The sequence below is a fragment of the Phyllobates terribilis genome, unplaced genomic scaffold, assembly GCF_046119375.1.
Source record: "Phyllobates terribilis strain yellow unplaced genomic scaffold, ASM4611937v1 Scaffold_1__5_contigs__length_1240528914, whole genome shotgun sequence".
Lineage (NCBI taxonomy): Eukaryota > Metazoa > Chordata > Amphibia > Anura > Dendrobatidae > Phyllobates > Phyllobates terribilis.
In genome coordinates, this window is record NW_027362761.1 from 1,237,762,224 (window position 1) to 1,237,786,369 (window position 24,146).

Below are 24,146 nucleotides of genomic sequence, written 5' to 3' on the forward strand. Positions count from 1 at the left end.
GATATGTTCCCTGGTGGACTAGTGGAGGCGCTGTCCTGGTGATGTTTCCTGGTGCACCAGTGGAGAGCGCTGTCCTGGTGATATCTTCCCTGGTGGACCAGTGGAGTGCTCTGTCTTGGTGATATGTTCCCTGGTGGACCAGTGGAGAGCTCTGTCCTGGTGATATATTCCCTGGTGGACCAGTGGAGTGCTCTGTCCTGGTGATATATTCCCTGGTGGACCAGTGGAGTGCTCTGTCTTGGTGATATGTTCCCTGGTGGACCAGTGGAGAGTGCTGTCCTGGTGAGATGTTCCCTGGTCGATCAGTAGAGAGCTCTGTCCTGGTGATATGTTCCCTCGTGGACCAGTGGAGAGTGCTGTCCTGGTGATATGTTCCCTGGTGGACCAGTGGAGAGCGCTGTCCTGGTGATATGTTCCCTGGTGGACCAGTGGAGAGCTCTGTCCTGGTGATATGTTCCCTGGTGGACCAGTGGAGAGCGCTGTCCTGGTGATATGTTCCCTGGTGGACTAGTGGAGAGCTCTGTCCTGGTGATATGTTCCCTGGTGGACCAGTGGAGAGCTCTGTCCTGGTGATATGTTCCCTGGTGGACCAGTGGAAAGCTCTGCCCTGGTGATATGTTCCCTGGTGGACCAGTGGAGAGTGCTGTCCTGGTGATATGTTCCCTGGTGGACCAGTGGAGAGCGCTGTCCTGGTGATATGTTCCCTGGTGGACCAGTGGAGAGCTCTGTCTTGGTGATGTGTTCCCTGGTGGACCAGTGGAGAGCTCTGTCTTGGTGATGTGTTCCCTGGTGGACCAGTGGAGAGCGCTGTCCTGGTGATATGTTCCCTGGTGGACCAGTGGAGAGCTCTGTCTTGGTGATATGTTCCCTGGTGGACCAGTGGAGAGCGCTGTCCTGGTGATATGTTCCCTGGTGGACCAGTGGAGAGTGCTGTCCTGGTGATATGTTCCCTGGTGGACCAGTGGAGAGTGCTGTCCTGGTGATATGTTCCCTGGTGGACCAGTGGAGAGCGCTGTCCTGGTGATATGTTCCCTGGTGGACCAGTGGAGAGCTCTGTCTTGGTGATGTGTTCCCTGGTGGACCAGTGGAGAGCTCTGTCTTGGTGATATGTTCCCTGGTGGACCAGTGGAGAGCGCTGTCCTGGTGATATGTTCCCTGGTGGACCAGTGGAGAGCTCTGTCTTGGTGATATGTTCCCTGGTGGACCAGTGGAGAGCGCTGTCCTGGTGATATGTTCCCTGGTGGACCAGTGGAGAGTGCTGTCCTGGTGATATGTTCCCTGGTGGACCAGTGGAGAGTGCTGTCCTGGTGATATGTTCCCTGGTGGACCAGTGGAGAGCTCTCTCCTGGTGATATGTTCCCTGGTGGACCAGTGGAAAGCTCTGTCCTGGTGATATGTTCCCTGGTGGACCAGTGGAGAGCTCTGTCCTGGTGATATGTTCCCTGGTGGACCAGTGGAGAGCGCTGTCCTGGTGATATGTTCCCTGGTGGACCAGTGGAGAGCTCTGTCTTGGTGATATGTTCCCTGGTGGACCAGTGGAGAGCTCTGTCTTGGTGATATGTTCCCTGGTGGATCAGTGGAGAGCGCTGTCCTGGTGATATGTTCCCTGGTGGACTAGTGGAGAGCTCTGTCCTGGTGATATGTTCCCTGGTGGACTAGTGGAGAGCTCTGTCCTGGTGATATGTTCCCTGGGGGACTAGTGGAGAGCTCTGTCCTGGTGATATGGTCCCTGGTGGACCAGTGGAGAGCTCTGTCCTGGTGATATGTTCCCTGGTGGACCAGTGGAGAGCGCTGTCCTGGTGATATGTTCCCTGGGGGACTAGTGGAGAGCTCTGTCCTGGTGATATGTTCCCTGGGGGACCAGTGGAGAGCGCTGTCCTGGTGATATGTTCCCTGGTGGACTAGTGGAGAGCTCTGTCCTGGTGATATGGTCCCTGGTGGACTAGTGGAGAGCTCTGTCCTGGTGATATGGTCCCTGGTGGACTAGTGGAGAGCTCTGTCCTGGTGATATGTTCCCTGGGGGACTAGTGGAGAGCTCTGTCCTGGTGATATATTCCCTGGTGGACCAGTGGAGAGCGCTGTCCTGGTGATATGTTCCCTGGGGGACTAGTGGAGAGCTCTGTCCTGGTGATATATTCCCTGGTGGACCAGTGGAGAGCTCTGTCCTGGTGATATGTTCCCTGGGGGACTAGTGGAGAGCTCTGTCCTGGTGATATATTCCCTGGTGGACCAGTGGAGAGCGCTGTCCTGGTGATATGTTCCCTGGGGGACCAGTGGAGATCTCTGTCCTGGTGATATCGTCCCTGGGGGACCAGTGGAGAGCGCTGTCCTGGTGATATGGTCCCTGGTGGACCAGTGGAGAGCTCTGTCCTGGTGATATGTTCCCTGGTGGACCAGTGGAGAGCTCTGTCTTGGTGATATGTTCCCTGGTGGACCAGTGGAGAGCGCTGTCCTGGTGATATGTTCCCTGGTGGACCAGTGGAGAGCTCTGTCTTGGTGATATGTTCCCTGGTGGACCAGTGGAGAGCGCTGTCCTGGTGATATGTTCCCTGGTGGACCAGTGGAGAGTGCTGTCCTGGTGATATGTTCCCTGGTGGACCAGTGGAGAGTGCTGTCCTGGTGATATGTTCCCTGGTGGACCAGTGGAGAGCTCTCTCCTGGTGATATGTTCCCTGGTGGACCAGTGGAAAGCTCTGTCCTGGTGATATGTTCCCTGGTGGACCAGTGGAGAGCTCTGTCCTGGTGATATGTTCCCTGGTGGACCAGTGGAGAGCGCTGTCCTGGTGATATGTTCCCTGGTGGACCAGTGGAGAGCTCTGTCTTGGTGATATGTTCCCTGGTGGACCAGTGGAGAGCTCTGTCTTGGTGATATGTTCCCTGGTGGATCAGTGGAGAGCGCTGTCCTGGTGATATGTTCCCTGGTGGACTAGTGGAGAGCTGTGTCCTGGTGATATGTTCCCTGGTGGACTAGTGGAGAGCTCTGTCCTGGTGATATGTTCCCTGGGGGACTAGTGGAGAGCTCTGTCCTGGTGATATGGTCCCTGGTGGACCAGTGGAGAGCTCTGTCCTGGTGATATGTTCCCTGGTGGACCAGTGGAGAGCGCTGTCCTGGTGATATGTTCCCTGGGGGACTAGTGGAGAGCTCTGTCCTGGTGATATGTTCCCTGGTGGACTAGTGGAGAGCTCTGTCCTGGTGATATGGTCCCTGGTGGACTAGTGGAGAGCTCTGTCCTGGTGATATGGTCCCTGGTGGACTAGTGGAGAGCTCTGTCCTGGTGATATGTTCCCTGGGGGACTAGTGGAGAGCTCTGTCCTGGTGATATGTTCCCTGGGGGACTAGTGGAGAGCTCTGTCCTGGTGATATATTGCCTGGTGGACCAGTGGAGAGCGCTGTCCTGGTGATATGTTCCCTGGGGGACTAGTGGAGAGCTCTGTCCTGGTGATATATTCCCTGGTGGACCAGTGGAGAGCTCTGTCCTGGTGATATGTTCCCTGGGGGACTAGTGGAGAGCTCTGTCCTGGTGATATATTCCCTGGTGGACCAGTGGAGAGCGCTGTCCTGGTGATATGTTCCCTGGGGGACCAGTGGAGATCTCTGTCCTGGTGATATCGTCCCTGGGGGACCAGTGGAGAGCGCTGTCCTGGTGATATGTTCCCTGGTGGACCAGTGGAGAGCTCTGTCCTGGTGATATGTTCCCTGGGGGACTAGTGGAGAGCTCTGTCCTGGTGATATATTCCCTGGTGGACCAGTGGAGAGCGCTGTCCTGGTGATATGTTCCCTGGGGGACCAGTGGAGATCTCTGTCCTGGTGATATGGTCCCTGGGGGACCAGTGGAGAGCGCTGTCCTGGTGATATGGTCCCTGGTGGACCAGTGGAGAGCTCTGTCCTGGTGATATGTTCCCTGGTGGACTAGTGGAGAGCTCTGTCCTGGTGATATGGTCCCTGGTGGACCAGTGGAGAGCTCTGTCCTGGTGATATGTTCCCTGGTGGACCTGTGAGATGAGTCCCTCCCTCATGGATTTCTTGCCTTCTCCCGCCAGGAGGCCATCAATGAGATGAATGATGAGCTGCAGGAGAACGCCCGGGAGACAGAGCTGGAGTTGCGTGAGCAGCTGGACATGGCGAACGCCCGGGTGCGGGAGGCCGAGAAGCGCGTGGAGGCGGCTCAGGAGACGGTGGCGGATTATCAGCAGACCATCAAGAAGTACCGGGACCTGACGTCCCACTTACAGGTGCGGCTCTGAGGGTCCCGAGCGCCCGGCGGCTGGGGACCGCGCTCATCCAGGTGCTGACACCGGCCTCATCTGTTGCAGGAGGTGAACCGCGAGCTGCACAGCCAGCAGGAGGCCACCGTGGAGAAGGAGCAGCAGCCCTCCCCCGAGATGTTCGACTTCAAGATCAAGTTTGCGGAGACTAAAGCCCACGCCAAGGTGGGGTCCTCGGGTCGGGGAGTCCTCGGGTTGAAGGGGGGAGAGGGTTTCCTCGAGTCGGGCTAATCGTCTTCTGCTTTCAGGCCATTGAGATGGAGCTGCGCAAGATGGAGGTGAACCAAGCCAACCGCCACGTGTCCCTGCTGACGTCCTTCATGCCGGACAGCTTCCTGCGCCACGGAGGAGACCACGACTGCATCCTGGTGCTGCTGCTCATCCCCAGGCTCATCTGCAAGGTGGGCGGACGGCGCTGGACGCACACACGGCGCTGGTGGCGGCTCGCTGACTGCTCTGTCCCCACAGGCGGAGCTCATCAGTAAGCAGGCCCAGGAGAAGTTCGAGCTGTCCGAGGCCAACGAAGAGAGGACCGGCATGAGAGGAGCGGTGGGCGAGCAGATGAGCTTCGCCGCTGGTCTGGTCTATTCCCTCAGCCTCCTGCAGGCGACATTACACAAATACGAGCAGTAAGTGTCACAGCCTGCGTCCCCCAAGCGTCAGCGTACCGGAGGTATACAGGGAGGCTGCCGAGGGCCTCTGTAAATTTGCCCCAGAGCTGCACTCACTATTCTGCTGGTGCAGTCACTGTGTACATACATTACATTACTGATCCTGAGTTACATCCTGTATTATACTCCAGAGCTGCACTCACTATTCTGCTGGTGCAGTCACTGTGTACATACATTACATTACTGATCCTGAGTTACCTCCTGTATTACACCCCAGAGCTGCACTCACTATTCTGCTGGTGCAGTCACTGTGTACATACATTACATTACTGATCCTGAGTTACATCCTGTATTACACCCCAGAGCTGCACTCACTATTCTGCTGGTGCAGTCACTGTGTACATACATTACATTACTGATCCTGAGTTACATCCTGTATTATACTCCAGAGCTACACTCACTATTCTGCTGGTGCAGTCACTGTGTACATACATTACTGATCCTGAGTTACCTCCTGTATTATACCCCAGAGCTGCACTCACTATTCTGCTGGTGCAGTCACTGTGTACATACATTACATTACTGATCCTGAGTTACATCCTGTATTATACCCCAGAGCTGCACTCACTATTCTGCTGGTGCAGTCACTGTGTACATACATTACATTACTGATCCTGAGTTACCTCCTGTATTATACTCCAGAGCTGCACTCACTATTCTGCTGGTGCAGTCACTGTGTACATACATTACATTACTGATCCTGAGTTACATCCTGTATTATACCGCAGAGCTGCACTCACTATTTTGCTGGTGCAGTCACTGTGTACATACATTACTGATCCTGAGTTACATCCTGTATTATACTCCAGAGCTGCACTCACTATTCTGCTGGTGCAGTCACTGTGTACATACATTACATTACTGATCCTGAGTTACATCCTGTATTATACTCAAGAGCTGCACTCACTATTCAGCTGGTGCAGTCACTGTGTACATACATTACATTACTGATCCTCAGTTACCTCCTGTATTATACTCCAGAGCTGCACTCACTATTCTGCTGGTGCAGTCACTGTGTACATACATTACATTACTGATCCTGAGTTACATCCTGTATTATACTCCAGAGCTGCACTCACTATTCAGCTGGTGCAGTCACTGTGTACATACATTACATTACTGATCCTCAGTTACCTCCTGTATTATACTCCAGAGCTGCACTCACTATTCTGCTGGTGCAGTCACTGTGTACATACATTACATTACTGATCCTGAGTTACATCCTGTATTATACCGCAGAGCTGCACTCACTATTTTGCTGGTGCAGTCACTGTGTACATACATTACATTACTGATCCTGAGTTACATCCTGTATTATACTCCAGAGCTGCACTCACTATTCAGCTGGTGCAGTCACTGTGTACATACATTACATTACTGATCCTCAGTTACCTCCTGTATTATACTCCAGAGCTGCACTCACTATTCTGCTGGTGCAGTCACTGTGTACATACATTACATTACTGATCCTGAGTTACATCCTGTATTATACCGCAGAGCTGCACTCACTATTCTGCTGGTGCAGTCACTGTGTACATACATTACATTACTGATCCTGAGTTACATCCTGTATTATACTCCAGAGCTGCACTCACTATTCTGCTGGTGCAGTCACTGTGTACATACATTACATTACTGATCCTGAGTTACATCCTGTATTATATTCCAGAGCTGCACTCACTATTCTGCTGGTGCAGTCACTGTGTACATACATTACATTTCTGATCCTGAGTTACCTCCTGTATTATACTCCAGAGCTGCACTCACTATTCTGCTGGTGCAGTCACTGTGTACATACATTACATTGCTGATCCTGAGTTACATCCTGTATTATACTCCAGAGCTGCTCTCGCTATTCTGCTGGTGCAGTCACTGTGTACATACATTACATTACTGATCCTGAGTTACCTCCTGTATTATACCCCAGAGCTGCACTCACTATTCTGCTGGTGCAGTCACTGTGTACATACATTACATTACTGATCCTGAGTTACATCCTGTATTATACTCCAGAGCTACACTCACTATTCTGCTGGTGCAGTCACTGTGTACATACATTACTGATCCTGAGTTACCTCCTGTATTATACCCCAGAGCTGCACTCACTATTCTGCTGGTGCAGTCACTGTGTACATACATTACATTACTGATCCTGAGTTACATCCTGTATTATACTCCAGAGCTACACTCACTATTCTGCTGGTGCAGTCACTGTGTACATACATTACTGATCCTGAGTTACCTCCTGTATTATACCCCAGAGCTGCACTCACTATTCTGCTGGTGCAGTCACTGTGTACATACATTACATTACTGATCCTGAGTTACATCCTGTATTTTACTCCAGAGCTGCACTCACTATTCTGCTGGTGCAGTCACTGTGTACATACATTACAATACTGATCCTGAGTTACCTCCTGTATTATACCGCAGAGCTGCACTCACTATTCTGCTGGTGCAGTCACTGTGTACATACATTACTGATCCTGAGTTACATCCTGTATTATCCTCCAGAGCTGCACTCACTATTCTGCTGGTGCAGTCACTGTGTACATACATTACATTACTGATCCTGAGTTACATCCTGTATTATACTCCAAAGCTGCACTCACTATTCTGCTGGTGCAGTCACTGTGTACATACATTACATTACTGATCCTGAGTTACACCCTGTATTATACTCCAGAGCTGCACTCACTATTCTGCTGGTGCAGTCACTGTGTACATACATTACATTACTGATCCTGAGTTACATCCTGTATTATACCGCAGAGCTGCACTCACTATTCTGCTGGTGCAGTCACTGTGTACATACATTACATTACTGATCCTGAGTTACATCCTGTATTATACTCCAGAGCTGCACTCACTATTCTGCTGGTGCAGTCACTGTGTACATACATTACATTACTGATCCTGAGTTACATCCTGTATTATACTCCAGAGCTGCACTCACTATTCAGCTGGTGCAGTCACTGTGTACATACATTACATTACTGATCCTCAGTTACCTCCTGTATTATACTCCAGAGCTGCACTCACTATTCTGCTGGTGCAGTCAATGTGTACATACATTACATTACTGATCCTGAGTTACATCCTGTATTATACTCCAGAGCTGCACTCACTATTCTGCTGGTGCAGTCACTGTGTACATACATTACATTACTGATCCTGAGTTACATCCTGTATTATACTCCAGAGCTGCACTCACTATTCTGCTGGTGCAGTCACTGTGTACATACATTACATTACTGATCCTGAGTTACATCCTGTATTATATTCCAGAGCTGCACTCACTATTCTGCTGGTGCAGTCACTGTGTACATTACATTACTGATCCTGAGTTACATCCTGTATTATACTCCAGAGCTGCACTCACTATTCTGCTGGTGCAGTCACTGTGTACATACATTACATTACTGATCCTGAGTTACATCCTGTATTATACCCCAGAGCTGCACTCACTATTCTGCTGGTGCAGTCATTGTGTACATACATTACATTACTGATCCTGAGTTACCTCCTGTATTATACTCCAGAGCTGCACTCACTATTCTGCTGGTGCAGTCACTGTGTACATACATTACATTACTGATCCTGAGTTACATCCTGTATTATACTCCAGAGCTGCACTCACTATTCTGCTGGTGCAGTCATTGTGTACATACATTACATTACTGATCCTGAGTTACATCCTGTATTATACTCCAGAGCTGCACTCACTATTCTGCTGGTGCAGTCACTGTGTACATACATTACATTACTGATCCTGAGTTACATCCTGTATTATACCCCAGAGCTGCACTCACTATTCTGCTGGTGCAGTCATTGTGTACATACATTACATTACTGATCCTGAGTTACCTCCTGTATTATACTCCAGAGCTGCACTCACTATTCTGCTGGTGCAGTCACTGTGTATATACATTACATTACTGATCCTGAGTTACCTCCTGTATTATACTCCAGAGCTGCACTCACTATTCTGCTGGTGCAGTCATTGTGTACATACATTACATTACTGATCCTGAGTTACCTCCTGTATTATACTCCAGAGCTGCACTCACTATTCTGCTGGTGCAGTCACTGTGTATATACATTACATTACTGATCCTGAGTTACCTCCTGTATTATACTCCAGAGCTGCACTCACTATTCTGCTGGTGCAGTCACTGTGTACATACAGTACATTACTGATCCTGAGTTACATCCTGTATTATACTCCAGAGCTGCACTCACTATTCTGCTGGTGCAGTCACTGTGTACATACATTACATTACTGATCCTGAGTTACATCCTGTATTATACTCCAGAGCTGCACTCACTATTCTGCTGGTGCAGTCACTGTGTACATACATTACATTACTGATCCTGAGTTATATCCTGTATTATACTCCAGAGCTGCACTCACTATTCTGCTGGTGCAGTCACTGTGTACATACATTACATTACTGATCCTGAGTTATATCCTGTATTATACTCCAGAGCTGCACTCACTATTCTGCTGGTGCAGTCACTATGTACATACATTACATTACTGATCCTGAGTTAAATCCTGTATTATACTCCAGAGCTGCACTCACTATTCTGCTGGTGCAGTCACTGTGTACATACATTACATTACTGATCCTGAGTTACCTCCTGTATTATACCCCAGAGCTGCACTCACTATTCTGCTGGTGCAGTCACTGTGTACATACATTACATTACTGATACTGAGTTACCTCCTGTATTATACTCCAGAGCTGCACTCACTATTCGTGCAGTCACTGTGTACATACATTACATTACTGATCCTGAGTTACCTCCTGTATTATACCCCAGAGCTGCACTCACTATTCTGCTGGTGCAGTCACTGTGTACATACAGTACATTACTGATCCTGAGTTACATCCTGTATTATACTCCAGAGCTGCACTCACTATTCTGCTGGTGCAGTCACTGTGTACATACATTACATTACTGATCCTGAGTTACATCCTGTATTATACCCCAGAGCTGCACTCACTATTCTGCTGGTGCAGTCACTGTGTACATACATTACATTACTGATCCTGAGTTACCTCCTATATTATACTCCAGAGCTGCACTCACTATTCGTGAAGTCACTGTGTACATACATTACATTACTGATCCTGAGTTACATCCTGTATTATACTCCAGAGCTGCACTCACTATTCTGCTGGTGCAGTCACTGTGTACATACATTACATTACTGATCCTGAGTTACATCCTGTATTATACTCCAGAGCTGCACTCACTATTCTGCTGGTGCAGTCACTGTGTACATACATTACATTACTGATCCTGAGTTACATCCTGTATTATACCCCAGAGCTGCACTCACTATTCTGCTGGTGCAGTCACTGTGTACATACATTACATTACTGATCCTGAGTTACTTCCTGTATTATACTCCAGAGCTGCACTCACTATTCTGCTGGTGCAGTCACTGTGTACATACATTACATTACTGATCCTGAGTTACATCCTGTATTATACCCCAGAGCTGCACTCACTATTCTGCTGGTGCAGTCACTGTGTACATACATTACATTACTGATCCTGAGTTACCTCCTATATTATACTCCAGAGCTGCACTCACTATTCGTGAAGTCACTGTGTACATACATTACATTACTGATCCTGAGTTACTTCCTGTATTATACTCCAGAGCTGCACTCACTATTCTGCTGGTGCAGTCACTGTGTACATACATTACATTACTGATCCTGAGTTACATCCTGTATTATCCTCCAGAGCTGCACTCACTATTCTGCTGGTGCAGTCACTGTGTACATAAATTACAATACTGATCCTGAGTTACCTCCTGTATTATACCCCAGAGCTGCACTCACTATTCTGCTGGTGCAGTCACTGTGTACATACATTACATTACTGATCCTGAGTTACATCCTGTATTATACTCCAGAGCTGCACTCACTATTCTGCTGGTGCAGTCACTGTGTACATACATTACAATACTGATCCTGAGTTACCTCCTGTATTATACCCCAGAGCTGCACTCACTATTCTGCTGGTGCAGTCACTGTGTACATACATTACATTACTGATCCTGAGTTACATCCTGTATTATACTCCAGAGCTGCACTCACTATTCTGCTGGTGGAGTCACTGTATATACATAACATTACTGATCCTGAGTTACCTCCTGTATTATACTCCAGAGCTGCACTCACTATTCTGCTGGTGCAGTCACTGTGTACATACATTACATTACTGATCCTGAGTTACATCCTGTATTATACCCCAGAGCTGCACTCACTATTCTGCTGGCGCGGTCACTGTGTACATACATTACATTACTGATCCTGAGTTACATCCTGTATTATACTCCAGAGCTGCACTCACTATTCTGGTGCAGTCACTGTGTACATACATTACATTACTGATCCTGAGTTACCTCCTGTATTATACTCCAGAGCTGCACTCACTATTCTGCTGGTGCAGTCACTGTGCACAAACATTACATTACTGATCCTGAGTTACCTCCTGTTTTATACTCCAGAGCTGCACTCACTATTCTGCTGGTGCAGTCATTGTGTACATACATTACATTACTGATCCTGAGTTACATCCTGTATTATACTCCAGAGCTGCACTCACTATTCTGCTGGTGCAGTCACTGTGTACATACATTACATTACTGATCCTGAGTTACATCCTGTATTATACTCCAGAGCTACACTCACTATTCTGCTGGTGCAGTCACTGTGTACATACATTACTGATCCTGAGTTACCTCCTGTATTATACCCCAGAGCTGCACTCACTATTCGTGCAGTCACTGTGTACATACAGTACATTACTGATCCTGAGTTACATCCTGTATTATACTCCAGAGCTGCACTCACTATTCTGCTGGTGCAGTCACTGTGTACATACATTACATTACTGATCCTGAGTTACATCCTGTATTATACTCCAGAGCTGCACTCACTATTCTGCTGGTGCAGTCACTGTGTACATACATTACTGATCCTGAGTTATATCCTGTATAATACTCCAGAGCTGCACTCACTATTCTGCTGGTGCAGTCACTGTGTACATACATTACATTACTGATCCTGAGTTATATCCTGTATTATACTCCAGAGCTGCACTCACTATTCTGCTGGTGCAGTCACTATGTACATACATTACATTACTGATCCTGAGTTAAATCCTGTATTATACTCCAGAGCTGCACTCACTATTCTGCTGGTGCAGTCACTGTGTACATACATTACATTACTGATCCTGAGTTACCTCCTGTATTATACCCCAGAGCTGCACTCACTATTCTGCTGGTGCAGTCACTGTGTACATACATTACATTACTGATCCTGAGTTACCTCCTGTATTATACTCCAGAGCTGCACTCACTATTCGTGCAGTCACTGTGTACATACAGTACATTACTGATCCTGAGTTACATCCTGTATTATACTCCAGAGCTGCACTCACTATTCTGCTGGTGCAGTCACTGTGTACATACATTACATTACTGATCCTGAGTTACATCCTGTATTATACCCCAGAGCTGCACTCACTATTCTGCTGGTGCAGTCACTGTGTACATACATTACATTACTGATCCTGAGTTACCTCCTATATTATACTCCAGAGCTGCACTCACTATTCGTGAAGTCACTGTGTACATACATTACATTACTGATCCTGAGTTACTTCCTGTATTATACTCCAGAGCTGCACTCACTATTCTGCTGGTGCAGTCACTGTGTACATACATTACATTACTGATCCTGAGTTACATCCTGTATTATACCCCAGAGCTGCACTCACTATTCTGCTGGTGCAGTCACTGTGTACATACATTACATTACTGATCCTGAGTTACCTCCTATATTATACTCCAGAGCTGCACTGACTATTCTGCTGGTGCAGTCACTGTGTACATACATTACATTACTGATCCTGAGTTACATCCTGTATTATACTCCAGAGCTGCACTCACTATTCTGCTGGTGCAGTCACTGTGTACATACATTACAATACTGATCCTGAGTTACCTCCTGTATTATACCCCAGAGCTGCACTCACTATTCTGCTGGTGCAGTCACTGTGTACATACATTACATTACTGATCCTGAGTTACATCCTGTATTATACTCCAGAGCTGCACTCACTATTCTGCTGGTGGAGTCACTGTATATACATAACATTACTGATCCTGAGTTACCTCCTGTATTATACTCCAGAGCTGCACTCACTATTCTGCTGGTGCAGTCACTGTGTACATACATTACATTACTGATCCTGAGTTACATCCTGTATTATACCCCAGAGCTGCACTCACTATTCTGCTGGCGCGGTCACTGTGTACATACATTACATTACTGATCCTGAGTTACATCCTGTATTATGCTCCAGAGCTGCACTCACTATTCTGGTGCAGTCACTGTGTACATACATTACATTACTGATCCTGAGTTACCTCCTGTATTATACTCCAGAGCTGCACTCACTATTCTGCTGGTGCAGTCACTGTGCACAAACATTACATTACTGATCCTGAGTTACCTCCTGTATTATACCCCAGAGCTGCACTCACTATTCTGCTGGTGCAGTCACTGTGTACATACATTACATTACTGATCCTGAGTTACATCCTGTATTATACTCCAGAGCTGCACTCAGTATTCGTGCAGTCACTGTGTACATACATTACATTACTGATCCTGAGTTACATCCTGTATTATACTCCAGAGCTGCACTCACTATTCTGCTGGTGCAGTCACTGTGTACATACATTACATTACTGATCCTGAGTTACCTCCTGTATTATACTCCAGAGCTGCACTCACTATTCTGCTGGTGCAGTCACTGTGTACATACATTACATTACTGATCCTGAGTTACATCCTGTATTATACTCCAGAGCTGCACTCACTATTCGTGCAGTCACTGTGTACATACATTACATTACTGATCCTGAGTTACATCCTCTATTATACTCCAGAGCTGCACTCACTATTCTGCTGGTGCAGTCACTGTGTACATACATTACATTACTGATCCTGAGTTACATCCTGTATTATACTCCAAAGCTGCACTCACTATTCTGCTGGTGCAGTCACTGTGTACATACATTACATTACTGATCCTGAGTTACCTCCTGTATTATACTCCAGAGCTGCACTCACTATTCTGTTGGTGCAGTCACTGTGTACATACATAACATTACTGATCCTGAGTTACATCCTGTATTATACTCCAGATCTGCACTCACTATTCTGCTGGTGCAGTCACTGTGTACATACATTACTGATCCTGAGTTACATCCTGTATTATACTCCAGAGCTGCACTCACTATTCTGCTGGTGCAGTCACTGTGTACATACATAACATTACTGATCCTGAGTTACATCCTGTATTATACTCCAGAGCTGCACTCACTATTCTGCTGGTGCAGTCACTGTGTACATACATTACATTACTGATTCTGAGTTACGTCCTGTATTATACTCCAGAGCTGCACTCACTATTCTGCTGGTGCAGTCACTGTGTACATACATTACATTACTGATCCTGAGTTACATCCTGTATTATACTCCAGAGCTGCACTCACTATTCTGCTGGTGCAGTCACTGTGTACATACATTACATTACAGATCCTGAGTTACCTCCTGTATTATACTCCAGAGCTGCACTCACTATTCTGCTGGTGCAGTCACTGTGTACATACATTACAATACTGATCCTGAGTTACATCCTGTATTATACTCCAGAGCTGCACTCACTATTCTGCTGGTGCAGTCACTGTGTACATACATTACATTACTGATCCTGAGTTACCTCCTGTATTATACTCCCAGAGCTGCACTCACTATTCTGCTGGTGCAGTCACTGTGTACTTACATTACATTACTGATCCTGAGTTACATCCTGTATTATACTCCAGAGCTGCACTCACTATTCTGCTGGTGCAGTCACTGTGTACATACGTTACAATACTGATCCTGAGTTACATCCTGTATTATACTCCAGAGCTGCACTCACTATTCTGCTGGTGCAGTCACTGTGTACATACATTACATTACTGATCCTGAGTTACATCCTGTATTATACTCTAGAGCTGCACTCACTATTCTGCTTGTGCAGTCACTGTGTACATACATTACATTACTGATCCTGAGTTACATCCTGTATTATACCCCAGAGCTGCACTCACTATTCTGCTGGTGCAGTCACTGTGTACATACGTTACAATACTGATCCTGAGTTACATCCTGTATTATACTCCAGATCTGCACTCACTATTCTGCTGGTGCAGTCACTGTGTACATACATTACATTACTGATCCTGAGTTACCTCCTGTATTATACCCCAGAGCTGCACTCACTATTCTGCTGGTGCAGTCACTGTGTACATACATTACATTACTGATCCTGAGTTACCTCCTGTATTATACTCCAGAGCTGCACTCACTATTCTGCTGGTGCAGTCACTGTGTACATACATTACATTACTGATCCTGAGTTACATCCTGTATTATACTCCAGAGCTGCACTCACTATTCGTGCAGTCACTGTGTACATACATTACATTACTGATCCTGAGTTACATCCTCTATTATACTCCAGAGCTGCACTCACTATTCTGCTGGTGCAGTCACTGTGTAAATACATTACATTACTGATCCTGAGTTACATCCTGTATTATACTCCAAAGCTGCACTCACTATTCTGCTGGTGCAGTCACTGTGTACATACATTACATTACTGATCCTGAGTTACATCCTGTATTATACTCCAGAGCTGCACTCACTATTCTGCTGGTGGAGTCACTGTATATACATTACATTACTGATCCTGAGTTACATCCTGTATTATACTCCAGAGCTGCACTCACTATTCTGCTGGTGCAGTCTCTGTGTACATACATTACATTACTGATCCTGAGTTACATCCTGTATTATACTCCAGAGCTGCACTCACTATTCTGCTGGTGGAGTCACTGTATATACATTACATTACTGATCCTGAGTTACATCCTGTATTATACTCCAGAGCTGCACTCACTATTCTGCTGGTGCAGTCACTGTGTACATACATTACATTACTGATCCTGAGTTACATCCTGTATTATACTCCAGAGCTGCACTCACTATTCTGCTGATGCAGTCACTGTGTACATACATTACATTACTGATCCTGAGTTACCTCCTGTATTATACTCCAGAGCTGCACTCACTATTCTGCTGGTGCAGTCACTGTGTACATACATAACATTACTGATCCTGAGTTACATCCTGTATTATACTCCAGATCTGCACTCACTATTCTGCTGGTGCAGTCACTGTGTACATACATTACATTACAGATCCTGAGTTACCTCCTGTATTATACTCCAGAGCTGCACTCACTATTCTGCTGGTGCAGTCACTGTGTACATACATTACAATACTGATCCTGAGTTACATCCTGTATTATACTCCAGAGCTGCACTCACTATTCTGCTGGTGCAGTCACTGTGTACATACATTACATTACTGATCCTGAGTTACATCCTGTATTATACTCCAGAGCTGCACTCACTATTCTGCTGGTGCAGTCACTGTGTACATACATTACATTACTGATCCTGAGTTACCTCCTGTATTATACTCCAGAGCTGCACTCACTATTCTGCTGGTGCAGTCACTGTGTACTTACATTACATTACTGATCCTGAGTTACATCCTGTATTATACTCCAGAGCTGCACTCACTATTCTGCTGGTGCAGTCACTGTGTACATACGTTACAATACTGATCCTGAGTTACATCCTGTATTATACTCCAGAGCTGCACTCACTATTCTGCTGGTGCAGTCACTGTGTACATACATTACATTACTGATCCTGAGTTACATCCTGTATTATACTCTAGAGCTGCACTCACTATTCTGCTTGTGCAGTCACTGTGTACATACATTACATTACTGATCCTGAGTTACGTCCTGTATTATACTCCAGAGCTGCACTCACTATTCTGCTGGTGTAGTCACTGTGTACATACATTACATTACTGATCCTGAGTTTCATCCTGTATTATACTCCAGAGCTGCACTCACTATTCTGCTGGTGCAGTCACTGTGTACATACATTACATTACTGATCCTGAGTTACATCCTGTATTATACTCCAGAGCTGCACTCACTATTCTGCTGGTGTAGTCACTGTGTACATACATTACATTACTGATCCTGAGTTTCATCCTGTATTATACTCCAGAGCTGCACTCACTATTCTGCTGGTGCAGTCACTGTGTACATACATTACATTACTGATCCTGAGTTACATCCTGTATTATACTCCAGATCTGCACTCACTATTCTGCTGGTGCAGTCACTGTGTACATACATTACATTACTGATCCTGAGTTACCTCCTGTATTATACTCCAGAGCTGCACTCACTATTCTGCTGGTGCAGTCACTGTGTACTTACATTACATTACTGATCCTGAGTTACCTCCTGTATTATACTCCAGAGCTGCACTCACTATTCTGCTGGTGCAGTCACTGTGTACATACATTACATTACTGATCCTGAGTTACCTCCTGTATTATACTCCAGAGCTGCACTCACTATTCTGCTGGTGCAGTCACTGTGTACTTACATTACATTACTGATCCTGAGTTACATCCTGTATTATACTCCAGAGCTGCACTCACTATTCTGCTGGTGCAGTCACTGTGTACATACGTTACAATACTGATCCTGAGTTACATCCTGTATTATACTCCAGAGCTGCACTCACTATTCTGCTTGTGCAGTCGCTGTGTACATACGTTACATTACTGATCCTGAGTTACATCCTGTATTATACTCCAGAGCTGCACTCACTATTCTGCTGGTGCAGTCGCTGTGTACAAACATTACATTACTGATCCTGAGTTACATCCTGTATTATACTCTAGAGCTGCACTCACTATTCTGCTTGTGCAGTCACTGTGTACATACATTACATTACTGATCCTGAGTTACATCCTGTATTATCTTCCAGAGCTGCACTCACTATTCTGCTGGTGCAGTCACTGTGTACATACATTACATTACTGATCCTGAGTTACATCCTGTATTATACTCCAGAGCTGCACTCACTATTCTGCTGGTGCAGTCACTGTGTACATGCATTACATTACTGATCCTGAGTTACATCCTGTATTATCTTCCAGAGCTGCGCTCACTATTCTGCTGGTGCAGTCACTGTGTACATACATTACTGATCCTGAGTTACATCCTGTATTATACCCCAGAGCTGCACTCACTATTCTGCTGGTGCAGTCACTGTGTGCATACATTACATTACTGATCCTGAGTTACATCCTGTATTATACTCCAGAGCTGCACTCACTATTCTGCTGGTGCAGTCACTGTGTACATACATTACATTACTGATCCTGAGTTACATCCTGTATTATACCCCAGAGCTGCACTCACTATTCTACTGGTGCAGTCACTGTGTACATACATTACATTACTGATCCTGAGTTACATCCTGTATTATACCCCAGAGCTGCACTCACTATTCTGCTGGTGCAGTCACTGTGTACATACATTACATTACTGATCCTGAGTTACATCCTGTATTATACTCCAGAGCTGCACTCACTATTCTGCTGGTGCAGTCACTGTGTACATACATTACATTACTGATCCGGAGTTACATCCTGTATTATACTCCAGAGCTGCACTCACTATTCTGCTGGTGCAGTCACCGTGTACATACATTACATTACTGATCCTGAGTTACGTCCTGTATTATACTCCAGAGCTGCACTCCGTATTCTGCTGGTGCAGTCACTGTGTACATACATTACATTACTGATCCTGAGTTACCTCCTGTATTATACTCCAGAGCTGCACTCACTATTCTGCTGGTGTAGTCACTGTGTACATAGATTACATTACTGATCCTGAGTTACATCCTGTATTATACTCCAGAGCTGCACTCACTATTCTGCTGGTGCAGTCACTGTGTACATACATTACATTTCTGATCCTGAGTTACCTCTTGTATTATACTCCAGAGCTGTACTCACTATTCTGCTGGTGCAGTCACTGTGTACATACATTACATTACTGATCCTGAGTTACATCCTGTATTATACTCCAGAGCTGCACTCACTATTCTGCTGGTGCAGTCACTGTGTACATACATTACATTTCTGATCCTGAGTTACCTCTTGTATTATACTCCAGAGCTGTACTCACTATTCTGCTGGTGCAGTCACTGTGTACATACATTACATTACTGATCCTGAGTTACCTCCTGTATTATACTCCAGAGCTGCACTCACTATTCTGCTGGTGCAGTCACTGTGTACATACATTACATTACTGATCCTGAGTTACCTCCTGTATTATACTCCAGAGCTGCACTCACTATTCTGCTGGTGTAGTCACTGTGTACATACATTACATTACTGATCCGGAGTTACATCCTGTATTATCCTCCAGAGCTGCACTCACTATTCTGCTGGTGCAGTCACTGTGTACATACATTACATTACTGATCCTGAGTTACATCCTGTATTATACTCCAGAGCTGCACTCACTATTCTGCTGGTGCAGTCACTGTGTACATACATTACATTACTGATCCGGAGTTACCTCCTGTATTATACCCCAGAGCTGCACTCACTATTCTGCTGGTGCAGTCACTGTGTACATACATTACATTACTGATCCTGAGTTACCTCCTGTATTATACCCCAGAGCTGCACTCACTATTCTGCTGGTGCAGTCACTGTGCACAAACATTACATTACTGATCCTGAGTTACCTCCTGTATTATACCCCAGAGCTGCACTCACTATTCTGCTGGTGCAGTCACTGTGTACATACATTACATTACTGATCCTGAGTTACCTCCTGTATTATACCCCAGAGCTGCACTCACTATTCTGCTGGTGCAGTCACTGTGTACATACATTACATTACTGATCCTGAGTTACCTCCTGTATTATACTCCAGAGCTGCACTCACTATTCTGCTGGTGCAGTCACTGTGTACATACATTACATTACTGATCCTGAGTTACATCCTGTATTATACTCCAGAGCTGCACTCACTATTCGTGCAGTCACTGTGTACATACATTACATTACTGATCCTGAGTTACATCCTCTATTATACTCCAGAGCTGCACTCACTATTCTGCTGGTGCAGTCACTGTGTACATACATTACATTACTGATCCTGAGTTACATCCTGTATTATACTCCAGAGCTGCACTCACTATTCTGCTGGTGCAGTCACTGTGTACATACATTACATTACTGATCCTGAGTTACATCCTGTATTATACTCCAGAGCTGCACTCACTATTCTGCTGGTGCAGTCACTGTGTACATACATTACATTACTGATCCTGAGTTACATCCTGTATTATACTCCAGAGCTGCACTCACTATTCTGCTGATGCAGTCACTGTGTACATACATTACATTACTGATCCTGAGTTACCTCCTGTATTATACTCCAGAGCTGCACTCACTATTCTGCTGGTGCAGTCACTGTGTACATACATAACATTACTGATCCTGAGTTACCTCCTGTATTATACTCCAGAGCTGCACTCACTATTCTGCTGGTGCAGTCACTGTGTACATACATTACATTACAGATCCTGAGTTACCTCCTGTATTATACTCCAGAGCTGCACTCACTATTCTGCTGGTGCAGTCACTGTGTACATACATTACAATACTGATCCTGAGTTACATCCTGTATTATACTCCAGAGCTGCACTCACTATTCTGCTGGTGCAGTCACTGTGTACATACATTACATTACTGATCCTGAGTTACATCCTGTATTATACTCCAGAGCTGCACTCACTATTCTGCTGGTGCAGTCACTGTGTACATACATTACATTACTGATCCTGAGTTACCTCCTGTATTATACTCCAGAGCTGCACTCACTATTCTGCTGGTGCAGTCACTGTGTACTTACATTACATTACTGATCCTGAGTTACCTCCTGTATTATACTCCAGAGCTGCACTCACTATTCTGCTGGTGCAGTCACTGTGTACATACATTACTGATCCTGAGTTACATCCTGTATTATACTCCAGAGCTGCACTCACTATTCTGCTGGTGCAGTCACTGTGTACATACATTACATTACTGATCCTGAGTTACATCCTGTATTATACTCCAGAGCTGCACTCACTATTCTGCTGGTGCAGTCACTGTGTACATACATTACATTACTGATCCGGATTTACCTCCTGTATTATACCCCAGAGCTGCACTCACTATTCTGCTGGTGCAGTCACTGTGTACATACATTACATTACTGATCCTGAGTTACCTCCTGTATTATACCCCAGAGCTGCACTCACTATTCTGCTGGTGCAGTCACTGTGCACAAACATTACATTACTGATCCTGAGTTACCTCCTGTATTATACTCCAGAGCTGCACTCACTATTCTGCTGGTGCAGTCACTGTGTACATACATTACATTACTGATCCTGAGTTACATCCTGTATTATACTCCAGAGCTGCACTCACTATTCGTGCAGTCACTGTGTACATACATTACATTACTGATCCTGAGTTACCTCCTGTATTATACCCCAGAGCTGCACTCACTATTCTGCTGGTGCAGTCACTGTGTACATACATTACATTACTGATCCTGAGTTACCTCCTGTATTATACTCCAGAGCTGCACTCACTATTCTGCTGGTGCAGTCACTGTGTACATACATTACATTACTGATCCTGAGTTACATCCTGTATTATACTCCAGAGCTGCACTCACTATTCGTGCAGTCACTGTGTACATACATTACATTACTGATCCTGAGTTACATCCTCTATTATACTCCAGAGCTGCACTCACTATTCTGCTGGTGCAGTCACTGTGTACATACATTACATTACTGATCCTGAGTTACATCCTGTATTATACTCCAGAGCTGCACTCACTATTCTGCTGGTGCAGTCACTGTGTACATACATTACATTACTGATCCTGAGTTACCTCCTGTATTATACTCCAGAGCTGCACTCACTATTCTGCTGGTGCAGTCACTGTGTACATACATTACATTACTGATCCTGAGTTACATCCTGTATTATACTCCAGAGCTGCACTCACTATTCGTGCAGTCACTGTGTACATACATTACATTACTGATCCTGAGTTACATCCTCTATTATACTCCAGAGCTGCACTCACTATTCTGCTGGTGCAGTCACTGTGTACATACATTACATTACTGATCCTGAGTTACATCCTGTATTATACTCCAGAGCTGCACTCACTATTCTGCTGGTGCAGTCACTGTGTACATACATTACATTACTGATCCTGAGTTACATCCTGTATTATACTCCAGAGCTGCACTCACTATTCTGCTGGTGCAGTCACTGTGTACATACATTACATTACTGATCCTGAGTTACATCCTGTATTATACTCCAGAGCTGCACTCACTATTCTGCTGATGCAGTCACTGTGTACATACATTACATTACTGATCCTGAGTTACCTCCTGTATTATACTCCAGAGCTGCACTCACTATTCTGCTGGTGCAGTCACTGTGTACATACATAACATTACTGATCCTGAGTTACATCCTGTATTATACTCCAGAGCTACACTCACTATTCTGCTGGTGCAGTCACTGTGTACATACATTACATTACTGATCCGGAGTTACATCCTGTATTATACTCCAGAGCTGCACTCACTATTCTGCTGGTGCAGTCACTGTGTACATACATTACATTACAGATCCTGAGTTACCTCCTGTATTATACTCCAGAGCTGCACTCACTATTCTGCTGGTGCAGTCACTGTGTACATACATTACAATACTGATCCTGAGTTACATCCTGTATTATACTCCAGAGCTGCACTCACTATTCTGCTGGTGCAGTCACTGTGTACATACATTACATTACTGATCCTGAGTTACATCCTGTATTATACTCCAGAGCTGCACTCACTATTCTGCTGGTGCAGTCACTGTGTACATACATTACATTACTGATCCTGAGTTACCTCCTGTATTATACTCCAGAGCTGCACTCACTATTCTGCTGGTGCAGTCACTGTGTACTTACATTACATTACTGATCCTGAGTTACCTCCTGTATTATACTCCAGAGCTGCACTCACTATTCTGCTGGTGCAGTCACTGTGTACATACATTACTGATCCTGAGTTACATCCTGTATTATACTCCAGAGCTGCACTCACTATTCTGCTGGTGCAGTCACTGTGTACATACATTACATTACTGATCCTGAGTTACATCCTGTATTATACTCCAGAGCTGCACTTACTATTCTGCTGGTGCAGTCACTGTGTACATACATTACATTACTGATCCGGATTTACCTCCTGTATTATACCCCAGAGCTGCACTCACTATTCTGCTGGTGCAGTCACTGTGTACATACATTACATTACTGATCCTGAGTTACCTCCTGTATTATACCCCAGAGCTGCACTCACTATTCTGCTGGTGCAGTCACTGTGCACAAACATTACATTACTGATCCTGAGTTACCTCCTGTATTATACTCCAGAGCTGCACTCACTATTCTGCTGGTGCAGTCACTGTGTACATACATTACATTACTGATCCTGAGTTACATCCTGTATTATACTCCAGAGCTGCACTCACTATTCGTGCAGTCACTGTGTACATACATTACATTACTGATCCTGAGTTACATCCTCTATTATACTCCAGAGCTGCACTCACTATTCTGCTGGTGCAGTCACTGTGTACATACATTACATTACTGATCCTGAGTTACATCCTGTATTATACTCCAGAGCTGCACTCACTATTCTGCTGGTGCAGTCACTGTGTACATACATTACATTACTGATCCTGAGTTACATCCTGTATTATACTCCAGAGCTGCACTCACTATTCTGCTGGTGCAGTCACTGTGTACATACATTACATTACTGATCCTGAGTTACATCCTGTATTATACTCCAGAGCTGCACTCACTATTCTGCTGATGCAGTCACTGTGTACATACATTACATTACTGATCCTGAGTTACCTCCTGTATTATACTCCAGAGCTGCACTCACTATTCTGCTGGTGCAGTCACTGTGTACATACATAACATTACTGATCCTGAGTTACATCCTGTATTATACTCCAGAGCTGCACTCACTATTCTGCTGGTGCAGTCACTGTGTACATA

At 45.5% G+C, this 24,146-nt stretch overlaps 1 protein-coding gene across 9 annotated transcripts in view; it reads left to right on the forward strand.

The window, feature by feature from the left end:
- The window catches only part of DCTN1 (dynactin subunit 1), a 106,803-nt gene that overhangs the window by 52,437 nt on the left and 30,220 nt on the right, over window positions 1-24,146 (forward strand). For all 9 annotated transcript variants that reach the window (XM_073650598.1, XM_073650619.1, XM_073650607.1 and 6 more), the window contains 4 exons: window positions 4,042-4,233; window positions 4,315-4,431; window positions 4,515-4,667; window positions 4,735-4,895. In XM_073650598.1, coding sequence (XP_073506699.1) covers window positions 4,042-4,233; window positions 4,315-4,431; window positions 4,515-4,667; window positions 4,735-4,895 — 623 coding nt within the window. The remainder of the gene's footprint in view (window positions 1-4,041; window positions 4,234-4,314; window positions 4,432-4,514; window positions 4,668-4,734; window positions 4,896-24,146) is intronic.